The sequence below is a fragment of the Hippocampus bargibanti genome, linkage group LG05 (assembly GCF_051943395.1).
Source record: "Hippocampus bargibanti isolate YZ-2025 linkage group LG05, ASM5194339v1, whole genome shotgun sequence".
Lineage (NCBI taxonomy): Eukaryota > Metazoa > Chordata > Actinopteri > Syngnathiformes > Syngnathidae > Hippocampus > Hippocampus bargibanti.
In genome coordinates this window covers 26,659,140-26,679,320 of record NC_142738.1, presented here as the reverse complement: position 1 = coordinate 26,679,320, position 20,181 = coordinate 26,659,140, and the positions used below count along the sequence as shown (strand labels likewise).

The following is a 20,181-nucleotide window of genomic DNA, read 5'->3' as shown; positions in this document are numbered from 1 at the left end:
AGAGAAGGCTTTGAAGGCCTTGATGGTCTGCTACTGATTAAATTACACTAAGTGAAAAAAGATCTGCAGAAAAGGAGAAAAAAATGGAGTTACTTTACTCGGTATCAATCGCACAACTAAGTTGTTGTCTTTATGAATGAAACCTCTGAAGATGGAGGACTGATTCGCTGTGGCGACCCCTGACGGGAAAATCCAAAAGGAAAAGAAGAAGATTCATTATGAGCCTAAAAAAAACCTGATTAGTTTGAATTTTGGATTTGTGTTTTATTTCTGTATTCTGTATTCGTATCATGTATTATGTATTATGTATTCTGAACAAGGAGGAGGAGGAGACCATGAGAGAGGGCGGGCCCCAAAGCTCCCAGAGCTTTCTCTTCTCTCCCAAGCAAGCACACATACAGTCACACAGACACACACCCGCATTCACACGCAGTTTGTCCTAGCACAAGCAGGCACACGCACCTTCTGCTCTCTCTCTGCCCTGGGTTTTTCCTGCCGGGGACAGAGTGACACGATGTCTACGCTGTGGGAAAAGACCGAGCGGAGTCGACGACGGACAAGAAATGGATGCAATTACTTTCGAGATGAGCTTTGACATTCATTGATCTCAGTATTTACTTTAGGAATTGTGCCGATAGTTTTACTTTTCTTCAATTGACTCTGACCCTGGCGGTTCAGTTCCACTGAACCTGAAAAAACATCTCTGGATTTGCTTACAGTGAGAGATGGAGTCAGAAGAAGGCAAAGTCTCTGTGTGGGTCTGTCGGGAAGAGAAGCTGGTCTCTGGGCTGACTAAGAGGACTACATGCAACAATGTGGTCCAAGTCCTGCTGGAGGAACAGAACCTGCGGCAAGGTGTCTCAGCTGGAATGCTCTCTGGACCCCGTCAGTCCTATTGCATCGTGGAGAAATGGAGGGGCTTCGAGAGGATTTTACCCAACAACACCAAAATCCTCCGACTATGGAGCGCCTGGGGGGACGAGCAGGAGAACGTCCGCTTCGTCCTGGTTAAGAATGATGCGTCACTTCCCAACAATGGGCCTCGGTGTGCTGAGGCTCGTGTGGTCCAACGTCGGGATAATTGGGGTTCCGGTGGAGTGATTGCGTCCCATGTTCGGACCTGCTGGCCTGCCACAGCCAACAACTTGTCCCAGGAGCGCCAAAGGCGCATTGTGAGGAAGGCCTTTCGAAAATTGGACAAGATAAACAAAAAGAAAGAGCGAGCGCTTGGTAAAGACAAGAGCGCTGTGGAGAAGATGGAAACCTTGGTACATTTGGTGCTTTCCCAGGATCTCACCATCCACCAGCAGATCCAGAGACTGGAGGAGCTGGATAAGGAGATTGAGAGGTACGAGTCCAAGGTGCACTTTGAGCGCATGAAGAGGCACGGGGTCAACTACGTGCAGGATGCCTACTTGGAGGACTGCTCTGCATTCTCAGAGGACCGTACGCAAACTCGTGCTCCGGAAGAGCTGGCCCAGTTTGAGGAGTACGCGCGACAGTGTGAGGAGGTGGTGCGGCTGCACGAGGAGTTGACGGAGCGAGAGGCGCTCATGGAGAGCATCATTACGGAGATCCAAGAGGAGCTCAACCTGCGGTGGATGAAGCGACGACAGGAGGAGAGAAAATCTGACAAAATCTCAGAAATTTGTCTGTCTGCTTCTCCCGTGCTGGAGTGCGTGTCTGGAGAGGATGTGGTGTTGGAGAAGGAAAGGATCAAAACACAGCTGAACACCAGCCTCTACATAGGCCTGAGACTCAAGACAGATCTGGATGGCATCAGGGGAGACTTGGACTTGAGTCGTGCACTGCTGGAGAGCAAGGAGTTTGAACTGCTGGACCTACTGGCCAAAGTGGAAACGATGGAAATAGATCAGGTGGACAGCAAAATAGATGATGATGATAATCATGCTGAGGATGATGATGATGATGATGATGATGATGATGATGATGATGATGATGATGATGATGATGATGATGATGATGATGATACAAAGGCAGATGAGGATGCAGTGATGCCAGTGGAGAAGAGTGGTATTTGGGTGGAGCATGACCGAGGTCTGTCAAAGACTTGCAACACCAACGACGAGGACTCAGACACAGGCTTGAGCTCCATGCATAGTCAGGACTCTGACAACCCTCCTGTGTGTGAGTCTCTGGTCTGAACCAGACAACATGGACAAACAACAAGTCAATCAAAATGCTATTATTTAATATTAGTCGAGTAAGTGAACGGTCGGTTTGAAAGGCCATGCCTGTCTTGGAACAACCGAGTGAGTTCAGAGTGCCACTTCTTGGGGGATTTTATGAACTCTGTAAAAGTACACCACATAGACATGTCAATATAATATATTAAATCACAGGTGTCAAACTCAGTCTTCCAAATAATTTCATCTACTATGACAGCAAATAATGTTGCATCCACTTCATATTTATTGGAAACACTTTAATATTGTCATGCTAACATTGATTTTTTTTGTCTCCAAAATCCCTTATGAAACAAATGTAACAATTTCCTCCATTTTTTTCTGATCTCTGCTACCAAAATGAGTCATCAACAATTGTCTGTGTATGTAAGAAGTTAATAATGCAATCCGTATTACCTAAGGCAGGGGTCGGGAACCTTTTTGACTAAGAGAGCCATAAAAGTAAAATATTTAGAAATGTTATTCAGCGAGAACCACGCGCGCTCGCACACACACACGGGCGCGCGCGCACACACACACACACACACACACACACACACACACACACACACACACACACACACACACACACACACGGGGGCGCGCGCACACACGCAAACACGCGTGGCCACTTTTCAACAAAATATCAGAATGTATTATTTAAAATAACTTTGTGATAGTACTCACCGTTAACATGAATGGTTTTCCGTTCATCGTGATTAGTAAAAATCCAGGCAAACGATCGGAATGAAATTCAACTTGCCGGTTTAGAGGCGAAGTTACTGCTATATAGCCTGCACACGCTCATAAGCTTCCACACTTGCTATCTGCAATATACTTCTCCCAGAAGTATGTTGATGCTAACGTTAACATGGGGCTTGTTAAAATGTCACTTACATTCGACTGTTTCATCGATGGTGTTGTTTCATTGGAAATTAGAATCAGAACATTTTCTCTCCTCAAAGGCTAATGCTTCGGTGCATTCACCCGAAATGCACTTCGTGGGGCTCATTTAAAGGGGCGTTTACCTGTTTCGACTGACGGCCAGTGTCATCCAATCAAAATTGCGCTTTCCGCCAACTGCTGCCCCAACGGGAAATCAACGATGAAAAAAACGAGAATATGTATTTAGTTTTACCGACGAGCCATATGCAATCATCAAAAGAGCCATATATGGCTCGCGAGCCATAGGTTCCCGACCCCTGACCTAAGGCAATATGCGGCTTCACAGTCACAACAGAACTCTCTGACGAACCAAAATTGCCCTCACAAAAAATGAGTTTGACACATTGTCTTAAATGAAGGACTAACTTGGTACAAGAAAAAAAAAATATTCTCACCCAAGATAAGAGCAAGCATGCTTACATTTGTATGTATTTTTTATTAAAGATCACAATAAGCACAGCACAGTTTGCGACTCTTCTATCAGGCTAGCCAAAAGGTTACACAAATGCATTATAGGCATGCTCCTACTCTCCAAGACAACGGTGGGGAACCGGGACCTACAAGATTAAAGTTTATTTGATTCACCACACATGTAAATCTGAAAAAAGACAAATACAAAAATCCAGTCAAATGTCTTCAGAGTTAGGTTTGGTTTGGTTTGTAAAACACAATTGTAAACGAAGAACAAAACATTTGCTCAATTGTATTCTATTTTTCATACATTAGGAGGAGTTATTTAAACTCGTCTTGTTCTCAATCTGGGGTTTGCTCACTCTATTTGGCAAATTCAAATTTATACCACACTGCATAGTTAATATTTTATGATCACTCTGAACCATTTCTCGTAATTAACTGCAAAAGGATTGCTAAGTGAATTGCGAGGCATGTCATTATTTAATAATGAACTACTACCAGTGAAGTGGGTTGGGGGTGTTCCCAAACTGTTGTTGAGTGGCCATAACATGACATGCACGAGTCACTGTCTATGTTGTTATCCCTTGATTTTTGGCTAACTTATATTGAAACAAATGATCATATTAATACATTTGATAAAGCCTTTCTTGAACCCTATCGATAAGAGATTATTTCATTTCAGCCTAATCGCAAAACAATGTACATGAATACCGTCATGAATCATGAAAAACTTAACTGTGTGGTTGTGCAATACTGTAGTGGTAGTTGTCGTTCTGCTCGGTGGAAGCAGTACAATTTTTGGTCCTTCCAAGACAGTACGTACTTCATTTTTGAATGTTTGAACTACCGCTATTCTCAAGCAATGAAAAAGAATTGCAGATTGCAGATTGAATTAACTATACAGAATTCAATACTTTCCTGGTTGACACTACATAATGTTAGTTTTTCATGTTCCGCTAAGAGTGTGTTTTAACAGTTCTTACTAGGAATCATGAGGATCATCACATTTTGACATTTGTGGGTCACAATGTCATACCGTGACCTTTTATTTTTCCTTTCCAAAACCAAATAAAACATTTTCTTTGAGACATGACCTTTTATTTGTGTCTTGAGGAACCTACGCATTCTTAGTTTTTGCATCCTATTGTGTTTGCGAGGCTCAAGCAGTGAACCATCAGATTTGAAAATAATTGTGGAAATATTATTTTTTTTAGTCACATCAACTTGTAAGTTAACAAGTACAGTAAAGTCTCGTTATATCGATATTCAAGGGAGTCCGAAAAAATATCGATATAACCGGGACTATCGATATATCCGACCCTGTTTGCATGTAATTTTCTCCGTGCGTGCATGGAAATAGTATCGATATAACCGGGACTATCGATATATCCGATATCGATATAACGAGACTTTACTGTATATTAGGATTTATTTTATATTCCTAAAAACAACTCGTTATGTTGTCCATTTGTAATTGTTTTGTCAGCTATGCAAGAAACTACAACAGTACACTAAAATGATCACTGGATTGCATTGTAAGAGTGTTGTTGTGACAAATCATACATGTCTGCTGGTATGGTAGTAAAATAGTGAAGCATCATACATTTGTTGGAGCCAAGTTGAGGGCCAATTTGTCAGTCTCACCCAGGCCACAACATGGCAAAACTTGCTCTTTTATAATCCCGGGCTCCAGATCATCGACTCACAGGCTCCATATGCACTCACATATGCAATCAGCCCCAGTGTGGCTGCATTATAGCACATAATTACACACGACTGTATGTGTCGAAATAAACTGCAAAACCTCTGGCTTGTGGCATGACTGTTTTTTTTTTCTTCATTTTTTTCCAAGCACGAGAGACATGTCAAGAGCAGAATTATATTCGGTGTTCTGTAGATAACTCTTTTGGGCTTAATATGGTACATGGCAAAATAGTTCGCAAAGCCTGGGGCCATATTGAAAGGTGGAACACCCGACGGAGAAAGCTCATTTCGGCCGCTTGCATCCGGGATCTCGTTCTTTCGAACACAACCCATAGCTCGTGACCATAGATGAGGGTTGGGACGTAGATCGACCGGTAGATTGAGAGCTTTGCTTTTTGGCTCAGCTCCTTCTTCACCACGACAGATCGGTACAAAGTCCGCATCACGGCAGACGCCGCACCGATCCGCCTGTCGACCTCTCGCTCCCTTACACCCTCACTCGTGAACAAGACACCCAGATACTTAAACTCCTCCACTTGAGGCAAAATCTCCTGCCCGACCCGGAGAGGGCACTCCACCCTTTTCTGACTGAGAACCATTGTCTCAGATTTGGAGGTGCTGATTCTCATCCCAGCCGCTTCACATTCGGCTGCGAAACGCTCAAGCGAGAGTTGGAGAGCTCCACTTGAAGGCCCCAACAGTACAACATCATCTGCAAAAAGCAGAGATGCTATACGGAGGCCACCAAAACGGAAACCTTCAACGCTTCGGCTGCGCCTAGAAATTCTGTCCATAAAGGTTATGAACAGAATCGGTGACAAAGGGCAGCCTTGGCGGAGCCCAACCCTCACTGGAAACGATTCCGACTTACTGCCGGCAATGCGAACCAGACTCTGACATCGGTCATATAGGGACCGAACGGCCCGTATCAGCCGCTCCTGTACCCCATACTCCCGAAGTACCCTCCACAGAACTCCACGAGGGACACGGTCAAACGCTTTCTCCAAGTCCACAAAATACATGTAGAGTGGTTGGGCGAATTCCCATGCGCCCGCGAGGACCCTGCTAAGGGTGTAGAGCTGGTCCACTGTTACGCGGCCGGAACGAAAACCACACTGTTCCTCCTCAATCTGAGGCTCGACTTTCCGATGGACCCGCCCCTCTAGGACCCCTGAATAGACCTTTCCAGGGAGGCTGAGGAGTGTGATCCCTCTGTAGTTGGAACACAGCCTCCGGTCCCCCTTTTTAAAAAGGGGGACCACCACCCCGGTCTGCCAATCCAGAGGCACTCTCCCCGATGACCACGCAATGTTGCAGAGGCGTGTCAGCCAGGACAGCCCCACAACTTCCAGAGCCTTTAGGAACTCCGGTCGGATCTCATCCACCCCCGGGGCCTTGCCACCGAGGAGCTTTTTAACCACCTCGGTGACTTCAGTCACAAGGATCGGAGGGCCCACCTCGGAGTCCCCAGACACTGCTTCCTCCAAGGAAGGCGTGTTGGTGGAGTTGAGGAGGTCTTCGAAGTACTCTGCCCACCGGTTCACGACGTCTCGAGTCGAAATCAGCAGCGCCCCACTCTCACTGTACACAGTGTTAGTGGTGCACTGCTTTCCCCTCCTGAGACGCCGGATGGTGGACCAGAATTTCCTCGAAGCGGTCCGGAAGTCGGCTTCCATGGCCTCACCGAACTCTTCCCATGCCCGTGTCTTTGCCTCGGCGACCACCGAGGCTGCATTCCGCTTGGCTAGTCGATACGTGTCAGTTGTCTCAGGAGTCCCACAGGCTATATAAGCCCGGTAGGACTCCTTCTTCAGTTTTACTTCAATCCATTTTTTATTCCATATATTTACAATTACGTCCAGTGGACCGTACCAACCAAATGATCCAAAATTAAATGACCCTGGAAGAGAGAGTGGAATTGATCGAATGATCTGCTCAGTGTAAATTGCTTGTGACTCGACGGACATTTGAGAAAAAGAACATTTAGTGGAATGCTTTACCTATTATTGTCCCAAAAAATGTTCTCCTAACTGGACCGCTAATTAGAGAGAAGGCGAGTTCCAAAGCACTAAAGCGCCCCATAGCTGGTTTCAAAAGTTGGTCAGACGACATCAGATCAATGCTCTCATGTGTGGTGATTGAGGAGTGGTGGAGTTCCAGACAATGAGTTGGTGGAAAGAAAAGCCACAATGTCTGTACTATGCTTATTTTGGTTGTTATACAGTACACTATATTTAGTTCATATGCCTGTACAGTATGTTGTAGTTTTTGAGTTCGAAACATATATTGGATCATATATTGCATTTTAGTGCTTGTGTTGTTGCACATGTATTTTTTTTTCAAACAAACTTGCTCATATAGGACATGTACCATAGCTGTTTCAGTAAATTGTATGGTTAGGAAAGATTGATCAATGTGATTATGATTCTTAACCAGAGAATATACACCTGTAAATCAATTAATTCTTCATGATTCTCGCAGGATAGGGTTTTTGTCATTGTCACTCGAATTCCAGGACTCACAGAATATTGAGTTTTAGGACTACATAAGCATCCAATGCATGTAAGAAACCTTAGACTGTCTTCTGTCGTCAGACAAAGAGTTAATTCCTAAATTAGATGGGTTTGAGATGGGTAGATGGGTCTCAAATGGTGAGTATAAATGTGCATTTTTTTTTGCCTTTTACTGACCATCTTCCATCTTCCTGCAGCTCATGTATTTTGTTTTTCTCCTTTCATTCCTTTCATAACTTTGCTGCTGTGAAATGTAAATTTCTCGCCTGCAAGACTAATAAAGGCAAATCCAATCCAATCCAATCCAAAATCCAATCCAATCTTCATCTTTATTAAGATCATATGGTTGCTTGTTCCTTAGCCACAAGGGGACACACGCCAGTGTCTTATTGTGCTGATTCCAAGCCCGGATAAATACAGAGGGTTGTGTCAGGAGTGGCATCCGACGTAAAAGCGTGGCCAAAATAAACATGCGACTCAAACGTCTGAATCTGGAGGATACTGATTTGCTCTGGCGACCGACCCCTTGAATGGAAAAGCCGAAAGGAAAAGAAGAAGTCCAGATCACACAAACATGTGTGATCAACCTTACCAGCCACAAGCAGAATGAAAATATGCATTTAAAAAAATACACTTTCACATAAATGATTGGAAAAAAAAAAAAAATGCGGTGGCGGAGCGTGCGTGTCACTCCTTGGCCTTCAGTAGTGCTACGTCTGAATCAATCAGCTGCGAGTGTGGTGTGATATTACTATACGTGCACTAGAGGGTGGTGTTGGCCAGAAACTGTTAACTTGAAGAAATTTAAGAAATACTCTCAGTAAACTTCAATTTGTTACTATGAATGTATGGGTACATGATAACCTCATAAAACTGCAATTTTATTTGCTATTTTTGCTGTCCAACCTTAATGATATTCCATCTATTCTTGAAAAGTCCATAGTGAAAACGGTTTTAACAGTAAATCTGCAACCAAATCCGTGATTTCTTCTCCTCTTACAGCCATTGTGGGTTGACAAAACCACTATTAAATCAACACAATATATTTGCTTATGCAACGCACTAGAGATACAGTGTGCAAGCTCTGGCCAATATGCTCTTCACTAGCAGCTAGTGATACTATGATTGGCTCGTGACTAGCTGTTCGTGTGACTAGCCAATCATAGTTTGCGAAAACTTTGACATTTCCCGCGCCTTCCTGCAGGCCTTATGTTGCCAACTTAAACTCTGATTGTTTAAAGCAACAGTTTCATCAACATTTATTTTTATGCTCCATTCATACCGGTAGATTTCTGACCCTGGTAACAAACAATGGCAGAAATGTGATTGGTTAAATGTTTAACTCAGAAAAAAACACACATCGTGAAGCAGCACAACAGGGGAAAAGCAATGAATGGAAGCTGAAAGACAATTTGGATTTATTTAATAATAATTCATGGACAAAATATAATTCACATGAGTTTGTGATTCAGATATTTTTAGGCCGGCAGAGAAGGCCTTGCAGGCCCTGACAGCCCACCACTGGAAAAATGCCTTGACCTGTGTGCCAAAGTGATGTCAAATGACGTGCCCATTTGCTGTGTTTTAAAAATAAACGTTTTTACACTACGGATGAATTCTTTGAAATATGGCTTTTGAGGTAAGGGTGATGGTTTCACATTTTGAATTTCCAGTTAACAATGTTTTTCAAAAGGATTTAGTTCAAGTGAATCTCTTCATATAGGAAAAAAACTTTGATGTACTATTTATTGCAATTCTCTAAAAGGAGTCGCATTATCTTTATTAAGACAATTTTATGACGACATTTTATTGGCTTGAGCGTATAAAATGTTGCCACTTTTAAATCATACACGTTTTATGAATGAACACATTTTCAGAAATTGCCTTTACCAGTGTCTGTGACTCAGAATCAGAATCAGAATCAGAATCAGAATCAGAGTCAGAATCATAAAACCTTTAATCGTCACACAATGGGGAAATCATGACAAAAAGTTACCGGACACCAGGGCAGACAACTCTGAAAAGTTGCCTGCACCATTTTTCACAACTTGAAACACAATAAGACAACTGATTGCAAAAAAACCCATTGTTGCAAAGTATTAAGGATTTTTTTTAAATTACGGATGTACCTACCACAAATTCCCTTGCTCACTGCCTTGCTTAATCTATCGTAAATATCCCTTGCTGATACGTCTGTGTCAGCTCTCAGTCTTACAGGAGTGGTCCATCGAGGAAAAGGTTTCTTCAGCCGTCATCTGTACTTCTTTGAAGGTGTCGGACGTTTCGCTTCTTATTCTAGAAACTTTGTCAGCAAACTAAAGTCTTACTGGTAGTTTAGGCCATATATATATATATATATATATATATATATATATATATATATATATATATATATATATATATATATATATATATATATATATATATATATATATATATATATATATATATATATATATATCCCTACTGTCCAGACATGGCGGTGCCAGACTCTGCTATGATAGGTCCCTGCTCTCAGGTTGGGGGGGAAGCAGAGGACTACTCCTTGCAGCTCCACAGATTATTCCTATTGTTCTGACTAACGACTGGTCTGATTGCCTCACTTCCACCGGTATCACCTCATCAGTATTACTAATCCTATGTTGCCTAAGCAGGGTAATGTATGAACGATCCAAACTGAACCTCACCCCACCATATCGGTTTATTGAAGGATTTAGCTGTTTTATGAAAATCGCTTCTTTTACTCCCCTTTCAAACCATCTATGTTCTTTAGCTAAGATTGTAACCTCATTGTCGTCAATTGAGTGGTTGCTAGCTTTTATGTGCATATCTGCTGCCGATTGAGGCCCACCAGTATTATCCCTGCGATGTTGATAGTCTTTTTTTGAGAATTTGTTTAGTCTCCCCAATGTACTGCTCTTTACAATTTTCATTTGTACAATGTATTGAATAAACTACATTACAGCCTATCTTTTGGATGCACTAATTTTTGCCTTAAAGTTTTTATCGGTTCGAAATAAGTAGGAATTTTGTGTTGCCAAAGGACTCTGTAGTTTTTCAGAAACTCCTGCAAAGTAAGGTACTGCTATGTAAGGTACTGCTACTCCTCTCCTTTTCAAAAAGGAGAGGAGTAGCAACAAAAAAACAAATAGCAACAAAAACTACAAAGAGTACAGTAGGGATATATATATATATATATATATATATATATATATATATATATATATATATATATATATATATATATATATGTATATATAGGGCCTAAACTACCAGTAATACATTGACAACGTTTCTTGGATAAGAAGCGAAACGTCCGACACCTTCAAAGAAGTACAGATGACGGCTGAAGAAACCTTTTCATCGATCCCTTGCTGCTGATTTTGCTCCAGTTGTCCTTTGTCCATACACTGTTCGGCATGCATTGTCTGTGTTGCGTCGTCTGCTACAAGCCACGTGAACTCTTCTTTCCATGATACTTTTAATGTACGTTTACGTTTTGTAGCGTCAAAAATTTTGTTCATTTCTTTTGAATCTTTCTTCTGGGGCTGAGGTTCTGTGCATCTACTTTGGAAAATGATATGCAAATGAGCAACCTTATAATGCTCGGGAAAGTCCGAAGCACGAAGCAGGCTTCTGATTGGCTGTTGTGCCGAGTATGCAAATTGACAAACGAACCGAAATTCCGAAATTTCCAAAACGAACGAAGATTTCGAAATCGGAATGATTTATTCCGGTTTCCAAATCTTCGTTCAAAAGTTTGCTTTATTGAACAAGGCAAACGTTTGATTAGAAAAAATAGACATTTATTTATTATTTATTCTTTTTTTGTTGACAAAGTTGTCGGCCACCCGCGCGGAGACGTTTTGTAAGTTGTACGCCCGACGTAATAGTTACACGACCGGGGCGTCCGGGCAGACGTTATTTCAAACAATGCCTTTCACATTAACAGTTGAAATCAAACGTTCCCCATTTTGTTTAATTTTTGACATCGTTCAGTGACTCATTACATGTTCAATGTGTGCTCTTCTGTAGCTAACAGTTACAACAGGCACATTGAAATTTGCTTCAGCACATGACAACCCGTCGACCACAACTTTTCAAATCCCATCGCCCCAGAAATACCAAGCTTTGTCCTCATCTGTCATTATTTACAAACACATACATGATGTTGCAGACGTGGCATCCCGCATGCACGCCAATCATGTCACAAAAAAAAAAAAAAAAAAAAAAAAAAGAGATGCACATTTTTAAATGTGCAAGACTCCCACAAGTGAACATCTTTGTCGCACATAAACCTGCGGTCCTCACATTTGTTTTCAGACAGTACATGATTGGCTGTTGCAGAGATGAATGGCCATCTTAATCTCTCTTCATGTTAGAAAAATATGATTGAGTCTCCTCCAATTTCAGGTGCATATTTCTATCTGTTCCCATCAACCACAGAAAATTGTTCCTTCATTAGCAGAAATGTTTGTGTTTTATGAAATATTTGTGATTACTTTATTACTTACTTTATTACTTTGCCCAATTTCTGACATCAAGTGACGTTTTGTTTTTTATTTGTATTTCTTATTTTTGTTTTGCTGTGACGAACGCTCGAGTGCTAGGAGGCAGACCTCGAGCGACGGACTCTTGGTGTCAGGGAAGGACCCGAAATACACGGCGTGACAGGCTTGGATGGATAAAGAGTCTTTACTGGACAAAGCATCAAATAATAACAAACAGGGATGAGTGAAGGAAGATAACTGAATGATAGCAGACCTGGCAACACGGAAGTGGAAACGGCAATGACCAAAAATACTCCGACGGAGACGGTAGTGAGCGCGAGACAGATATAGTCAGAAGGCACCATCAGTGAAATGACAATCAGCTGTGGGAACCCAGGTGTACGATGATTGGAGGGGCCGTCTCCCAGGATTGGCGGAGGAGGTGACAGGAGGGGCGGGGCGCGCCCCGGATGGCAACGAGATGTGACAGTGCCCCCCCCTCAAGGGACGCCTCTCGGCGGCCCCCCAGGCTTGGATGGGTGAGCCGCATGGAACGCCCGGGTGAGGGATGGGTCGAGGATCCAGGCACGTGGGACCCATTGACGTTCCTCAGGTCCATAGCCCTCCCAGTCGACCAGGTACTGCACTCCTCTGCCCCTGCGCCTGGAGTCCAGTATCTCCCGCACGGTGTAGACTGGTCCGTTGTCCAGGAGGTGGGGGGGCGGGCGTGGGGACTAAGGGGCTGGTATCCTGGCTTGAGGAGGGAAACATGAAACACGGGGTGGATCCGCATGGTGGGTGGTAGCCGGAGCCTCACCGAGACCGGGCTAAGGATGGCCTCGATGGGGAAGGGACCCGTGAAGCGTGGGCCCAGCTTGGCCGAGGACCCTGCCAGCCGAAGGTCCTTCGTGGATAGCCAGACCTCCTGCCCGACCTGGTAGCTGGGTGCTTGCCGTCGATGGCGGTCTGCCACCCGCCGGTTCCGGGATGCGGTGCGTGACAGGGCGTCCCTGGTCTCCTTCCAGACTCTGTGGGCCCGTCTGAGGTGATGATCGATAGACGGGACCTCCACCTGGCCTTCCTGTGTGGGAAATAAGGGCGGCTGATAGCCACAGGCGGACATGAATGGGGACCGACCTGTGGCTGCGGAGACCAGGGAGTTGTGGGCGTACTCCACCCAGGGTAGGTGCAGGGCCCACGATGCCGGGTTGTGGAGGCACACGCACCGGAGGGCCGCCTCCAGGTCCTGGTTCTTCCTCTCCGTCTGTCCGTTGGTCTGGGGGTGGTACCCAGACGACAGGCTCGCCGATGCCCCTAGGGACCGACTGAAACGCTTCCATACCTTGGACACAAACTGCGGTCCCCGATCCGACACGATGTTCGTCGGAATCCCGTGGAGACGGACGACATGGTTAACCAGGAGTTGAGCCGTCTCGGTGGCGGACGGCAACCTGGTTAACGGAACGAAGTGGGCCGACTTGGAGAATCGGTCCACTACGGTGAGGACGACCGTCTTGCCACGGGAGGGGGGAAGGCCTGTCACGAAGTCGACGGAGATGTGGGACCAGGGTCTGGACGGAACCGGTAGGGGCTGGAGGAGTCCGGCCGGGGGCTGGTGGGAGGCCTTTCCACGGGCGCAGGTCGGGCAGGCCTTCACGAAGAGGGTGATGTCCCTCCTAAACCCCGGCCACCAGAACCGTTGGGCGATGAGTTGGATCGTCCTGTTGACCCCCGGGTGGCAAGCTATCTTAGATGTGTGCCCCCAGATGAGCACCTCGGTGCGTAGAGGGGGGGGGACGAACAGGCGATCCTTGGGACAGCCCCTGGGGATGGTGGTGGTTCCCTGGACTTGTTGGACTTTTCTCTCAACCTCCCACCTCAGGGCGCCCAGGATGCGCTGGGCCGGCAGGATGTTGGCGGTGGTCTCCTCCCTTTCTGCCGGCTCATGGATACGGGATAGGGCGTCGGGCTTGGTGTTCTGTGACCCTGGGCAGTAGGTGAGAGAAAAGTCAAAACGGGTGAGGAAGAGTGACCATCGGGCCTGCCGTGAGTTAAGTCTCTTGGCCGACCGGATGGCCGCCAGGTTCTTGTGATCCGTGTAGACGGTGAAGGGGTGTTTAGCTCCCTCAAGCCAGTGTCTCCATTCCTGCAGGGCCAGGACGACCGCCAGCAGTTCCCGATTGCCGACGTCGTAATTGGCTTCGGCGGGGCTGAGCCGGCGGGAGAAGAAGGCGCATGGGCGTAGCTTCTGGTCGGTGGGAGAGCGCTGGGAAAGGACGGCCCCTACTCCGGACTCGGATGCGTCAACCTCGACCGTGAACGGAAGATCCGGGTCGGGATGACGCAGAACGGGGGGGTTGGTGAAGGCACGACGGAGGCGGTTGAAAGCCCCCTCAGCATCGGGAGTCCACCTGAAAGGGAGCTTGGTGGACGTGAGGTTAGTGAGGGGGAGTGCCTTCTGACTATACCCGCGAATGAAGCGGCGGTAGAAGTTGGCAAACCCCAAAAACCGCTGAAGCTGCTTGCGCGTCTTTGGGATCGGCCATTCCACCACCGCCTTGGTTTTGGCGGGGTCGGCCCTGAGCTGCCCCTGCTCCACCACAAACCCCAGGAACGACAGAGAGCGGACATGGAAGTCACACTTCTCTGCCTTCACATAGAGCCGGTTTTGCAGGAGCCGCGCCAGGACCCGTCGGACGTGTTGCCGGTGTTCTTCTGCAGAGCGAGAAAAAATAAGAATGTCATCGAGGTACACAAAAACAAAAACATTGAGGAAGTCCCTGAGCACATCATTAATTAAATTCTGGAATACGGCAGGCGCGTTCGTGAGCCCGAACGGCATCACCAGGTATTCAAAGTGCCCTAAAGGCGTCTTGAAGGCTGTTTTCCATTCATCCCCCTCACGGATTCGGACCAAATGGTAGGCGCTGCGAAGATCTAATTTAGAAAAAATGGTGGCGGACTGAAGGGGCGCAAAGGCCGAATCCATGAGGGGGAGAGGGTATTTGTTGCGGATGGTGATGTCGTTCAGGCCCCGGTAGTCAACGCATGGGCGCAGGGATCCGTCCTTCTTGTCGATAAAGAAAAACCCTGCGCCCAGCGGGGAACGCGACGGCCGAATGAGTCCTGCCGCTAGAGAGGAGTCTATGTAAGTGCTCAGGGCTTCCCGTTCCGGTTGAGAAATATGGTAAAGTCTGGAGTCCGGTAATGGAGCCCCTGGCTGCAAGTCTATAGCACAGTCATACGGTCGGTGGGGCGGCAGGGATTGGGCGTTGTCTTTGCTGAACACCTCCCGCAGGTCGTGGTAGCAATGTGGCACGCCTTTGAGGCAGATGGCCTCGGGCGGGCCACCGCGGGAGGGGTTACGCCCTGCCGTAGCCGACCGCAGGCAGTTAGCGTAGCAGTAGGGGCTCCAGCCCTGAATGGTGGGGCCCTCCCAAGAAATGGATGGGTCATGGGCCTTGAGCCAGGGGAGACCCAAGACCAATGGCGCGTTCCGGGAGGGCATAACAAGAAATTGGCGGTGCTCCACATGGTTGCCTGCCACTCGGAGCTTAAGTGGGACCGTGAGGTGGGTGACCCGGGCTAATAATCGGCCATCCAGGTCGACGATCTCCTTAGGGGGAAGGAGATCTAAAAGTCGGCAGCCCAGCAGGTCGGCCAGGTGGGGGTCGATAATGCACCCGTCGGCCCCCGAGTCCACTAGTGCCCGCACTCTTTGGGAGCTGGAGGGGCCAAATAGTTCACTCTCCAGCTCCAACCGTGTGACTCGTGTAGTGGACTTAGCCCCCAACGGATTCCGTTTCGGCGGGGACTTACATTGGCCGTGGGTCCTAGGCTGGGGGCCTCGGGTGCGACGAGCCCTCGGGTTGGCGCGGTCGTCTCCCCCCCCTATCACCATCGGTTCAAAGAGTCCCTCCTGGGGCTGCGCGCGGTCGCTGCCGGGTGTGGTCGACTGGGGTCGGCTTCGGGGTACCTCGGGCCGTCGGTCGCTCAGCTCCTTTCGCCGCTCTCGAAGACGCTGATCCAAGCCGATGACAATCCCGACGAGGTCGTCGAAGGTGGTGCCGGCGTCGCGGGTAGCCAACTCATCCTTTAGGTCGGAATTCAAGCCGCGACGAAACACCCCCCTCAACGCTCGGTCGCCGTAGCCGCTGCCAGCGGCCTGGATCCGGAAAGCGACGGAGTATTCTGCGGCCGAACGGGCCCCTTGGACGCAGTCGAGGATTCTCCCTTCCGCCTCGACCTCCGTCACTGGATGGTGAAACACCCGGCGAATCTCGGCTAAGAAGTCCGGATACGAGGCGCACAGCTCCGGTCGGGACTCTCGTACCGCCAGCACCCATGATTCGGCTTCACCCGCGAGCAGGCTGGTGATGAAGGCTACATTAGCCTCATCGCTAACGTAGGCGTCAGGATGTTGTTCAAACACGAGCGCACACTGCATTAGGAATTGAGCGCAGCGCTCGGTTTCGCCTGCGTAGCGTGAGGGTTGGGGTAGCGGGGGCGTGCGCCTGCCCACGGGCGGGGGGGAAGGAACAGAGAGGGTGGCGATACACTTTTCCATCTCTTTGAGGCGTTGAGCCAGCGAGGTAGTGGCGTGGCGCATTTCCTCAATCGCCTGGGCCAGCTGGCTCGAACGCTCCGCCTCTTGAACAAGGGCGGTAAAATACCTGTCAACGCCGGCGGGGTCCATGGGTGGTCGGAGTATTGTGTGACGAACGCTCGAGTGCTAGGAGGCAGACCTCGAGCGACGGACTCTTGGTGTCAGGGAAGGACCCGAAATACACGGCGTGACAGGCTTGGATGGATAAAGAGTCTTTACTGGACAAAGCATCAAATAATAACAAACAGGGATGAGTGAAGGAAGATAACTGAATGATAGCAGACCTGGCAACACGGAAGTGGAAACGGCAATGACCAAAAATACTCCGACGGAGACGGAGTGAGCGCGAGACAGATATAGTCAGAAGGCACCATCAGTGAAATGACAATCAGCTGTGGGAACCCAGGTGTACGATGATTGGAGGGGCCGTCTCCCAGGATTGGCGGAGGAGGTGACAGGAGGGGCGGGGCGCGCCCCGGATGGCAACGAGATGTGACATTTGCGAGGAAAAAACTGCTAATAAACACTAATAAAATAACATCGGTTGGGGTGATTGTTCTGAATTTTCAGAAGAGTAAGTGGGCATAAGTACATACTAGCATGTGAATTTTGGGAGTAGTCTTACGAGATTTTGAACACCAGACTTCTTCACTGCGAGCCAGATCTAAGCGCTGTGACGCATTTGTTTAATAATGACACCCAATAGTCTGCTTGTGGACAAATTGCTTTCAAACGTTGACTTTGTTTTGTGCAGATAACACAGGTCTTGAGGCCAATGTCTATCAGCTTCACGTCAAGGTGGCCACCCGATACGAGCTGCTGCCATCCAACACCATTCGTCACATTCCAACAGATCGCTTGTCAAAGAGGGAACATGTATTCATCCTGCGGTTATATTAATGAAGGTGTGCAGTTGTTAATTCTTGACTTACTTGTTGACTCCTTTGATTTTGTATTGAAACTAATGACTCTGCAGTCATTAGTGTCAATCAGGTATGTTTGATATCAAGATGCCGTCTTGGTTTCCCATTCTTTGTCCACGCAGGTGATTATAAACACTGCCAAATGGAAGTCTGTAATGAAAGACTTCTGTCACGAGTGCAAGATGGTGGATGTGGACCCCAAAAATGCATGCAAAGAGAATAAATGAATCCATATCTCAGACATGACAAAAGAAAAAAATCCAAAGTGACAAACAATAACCGTGGCTTATGCTAAAAACTAGCAGTGACCGTAACATGAGCGAGAACATGACCGAGGACAAGTGCGAAACTGGAACGAGAGCATGGGTAAAACATACACGACAAAATACGAGCAAAACGTGACAGGAGCAGACAAGCAGACAATGACCCGACTTTGAGTGGTCGTGCCGGTAGTCCTTTTAAATGCCACTGATTTCAATGACCGACACCTATACAACAGCAGGCAGGCCCCAACAGTGCAACTCGTTGGTCGCAAACTGAAACATGACAACTACAAAGCCTCTTGGCACGTTGGTGCTTGAAAAGATCAGTAAAGTTGCTGATTATGTTTACATGAAGTCAATAAGTCTTTTTAAAACACAAACATGATCCTTGGGTATCACGTTGTGCAAGGTGGTGATGGCGGGTGCGGATCCCAAAAAGCAGGCAGGAGGGAGCAGGAGGTTGTGTTTGATAAATTGTATTAAAATAAAGTCAGCAGAAACAAAATCTAAAACATCCAAATCATCTGAACAGAAAAAATACAAAGTATCACAAGAAAACCAAGATTAAAAGTCCGCCAAGGTTAAACAAACACATGCACTGCACACAATGCATACAATTGCATACAACAGCATACAATGCGTTCAACATCATACAACAGTGCATCAAACCCAAGACCCAGATAAAACCCCGGGCAATGGCCTAACAAACCCCATAATTTAGCAATATATTTTAAAAGCTAAAATAACGCTCATACAAAAATCCCTCAGTTTAAAGGGACATTGCATGTGTTTGCGGGTTTTGAATCCTGAACATACCCACCCCAACCCCATCCCTCTTCAATTGCTGCTGTGGACTGCAAATTTCCCCATTGCGGGACGAATAAAGGTATTCTGATTCTGATTCTGATATCTTGCTCTTTCAAGTACAGGAAGTACTTGTATCCCACGCCAGCCGTGTAACATACCAGAAATGTGCGGACGCAGCACAGAGCAGCTCTTTTGGAGTCCCTTGAAATGCAAGTATATAGACACAATAGATGTCAAATTGGCAAAAGATGTGAGCTTTTGCCTTCGTTGGGACATGCACCATGGCCCATCATCGCATTTAGGACAAAAGTGCACCTCAGTCAACATAAACGCACATTCTTGTCATTTGGCAATCTTATATACTTCAGAGTAGAGATACTAAAAGCTAATTGCTAATATTCTTCTCTGTCAGTTAACTGTCTCAAATAAATAAATGAACAAATATGCAAATCAAACCTCTGAAACCCATACCAAAATCCGTCAAGGCCGGGTTCACAACGGCCGCCATTGGCACTGTTGAACTTCAGGGTGCCGGTGGAAAATGGACTACTGTTGGTCGAAGGAGAGGAGGGAGGTGTGCCCGTAGGAAAAGAGAGAAATTGAACTCCAAGAGCATGTACTAAAAGTAGGAACTTTGAATGTAGGAACAATTACAGGTAAAGGTAGAGAGCTGGTTGACATGATGCAGAGAAGGAAGGTAGACATACTGTGTGTCCAGGAGATCAGTTGAAAAGGGAGCAAGGCTAGAAGCTTAGGGTCAGGGTTCAAGTTGTTCTATCATGGTGAAGACAGAAAGAGAAAGGGAGTTGGGGTTATCTTAAAAGAGGAGTTTGTTAGGAATATCCTAGAAGTAAAAAGAGATAGATAGAATGATGAGTCTCAAGCTAGAAATTGAAGGTGCTGCCCGGTGGATCGCCTGTTTGTCCCCCCCCCCCCTACGCACCGAGGTGCTACTCTGGGGACACACCTCCAAGGTATCCTGTCACCCGGCATCAACAGAAGGGTCCAACGCATCGCCCAACGGTTCTGGTGGCCGGGACAGGAGGGACGTTACAGAGTTCGTGAAGGCTTGCCCGGTCTGCGCCCGTGGGAAGGCCTCCCACCAACCCCCGGCAAGACTCCTCCAGCCACTACCGGTACCCTCCCGACCCTGGTCCCAGATCTCCGTCGACTTCATCACAGGCCTCCCCCGCTCTCGTGGCAAGATGGCCGTCCTCAGCGTGTGTGGACTGCTTCTCGAAGTCGGCCCCCTTCGTCCCGTTAACCAGGTTGCCGTCAGCCATCGAGACGGCTCAACTCCTGGTTAACCACGTTGTCCGTCTCCACAGGA

At 47.0% G+C, this 20,181-nt stretch overlaps 1 protein-coding gene and 1 long non-coding RNA gene across 2 annotated transcripts in view; both read left to right on the top strand.

Moving 5' to 3' along the window:
• Window positions 1-423: 423 nt before the first annotated feature.
• LOC148898352 (ras association domain-containing protein 10-like) lies at window positions 424-5,346 on the top strand. The gene has a single exon (XM_088997515.1). The coding sequence runs from the start codon at window positions 726-728 to the stop codon at window positions 2,163-2,165; it is 1,440 nt and encodes a 479-aa protein (XP_088853641.1). The 5' UTR covers window positions 424-725; the 3' UTR covers window positions 2,166-5,346.
• A 7,075-nt stretch (window positions 5,347-12,421) lies between these two features.
• Window positions 12,422-20,181, top strand: part of LOC148898347 (uncharacterized) — a 295,352-nt gene continuing 287,592 nt past the window's right edge. The window contains exon 1 of the long non-coding RNA XR_016115102.1: window positions 12,422-12,741. This is a non-coding gene — a long non-coding RNA (uncharacterized LOC148898347). The remainder of the gene's footprint in view (window positions 12,742-20,181) is intronic.

Coding starts and splice junctions, on each gene's coding strand:
- LOC148898352 (XM_088997515.1), top strand. CDS start 726: ATGGAGTCAGAAGAAGGCAAAGTCTCTGTGTGGGTCTGTCGGGAAGAG.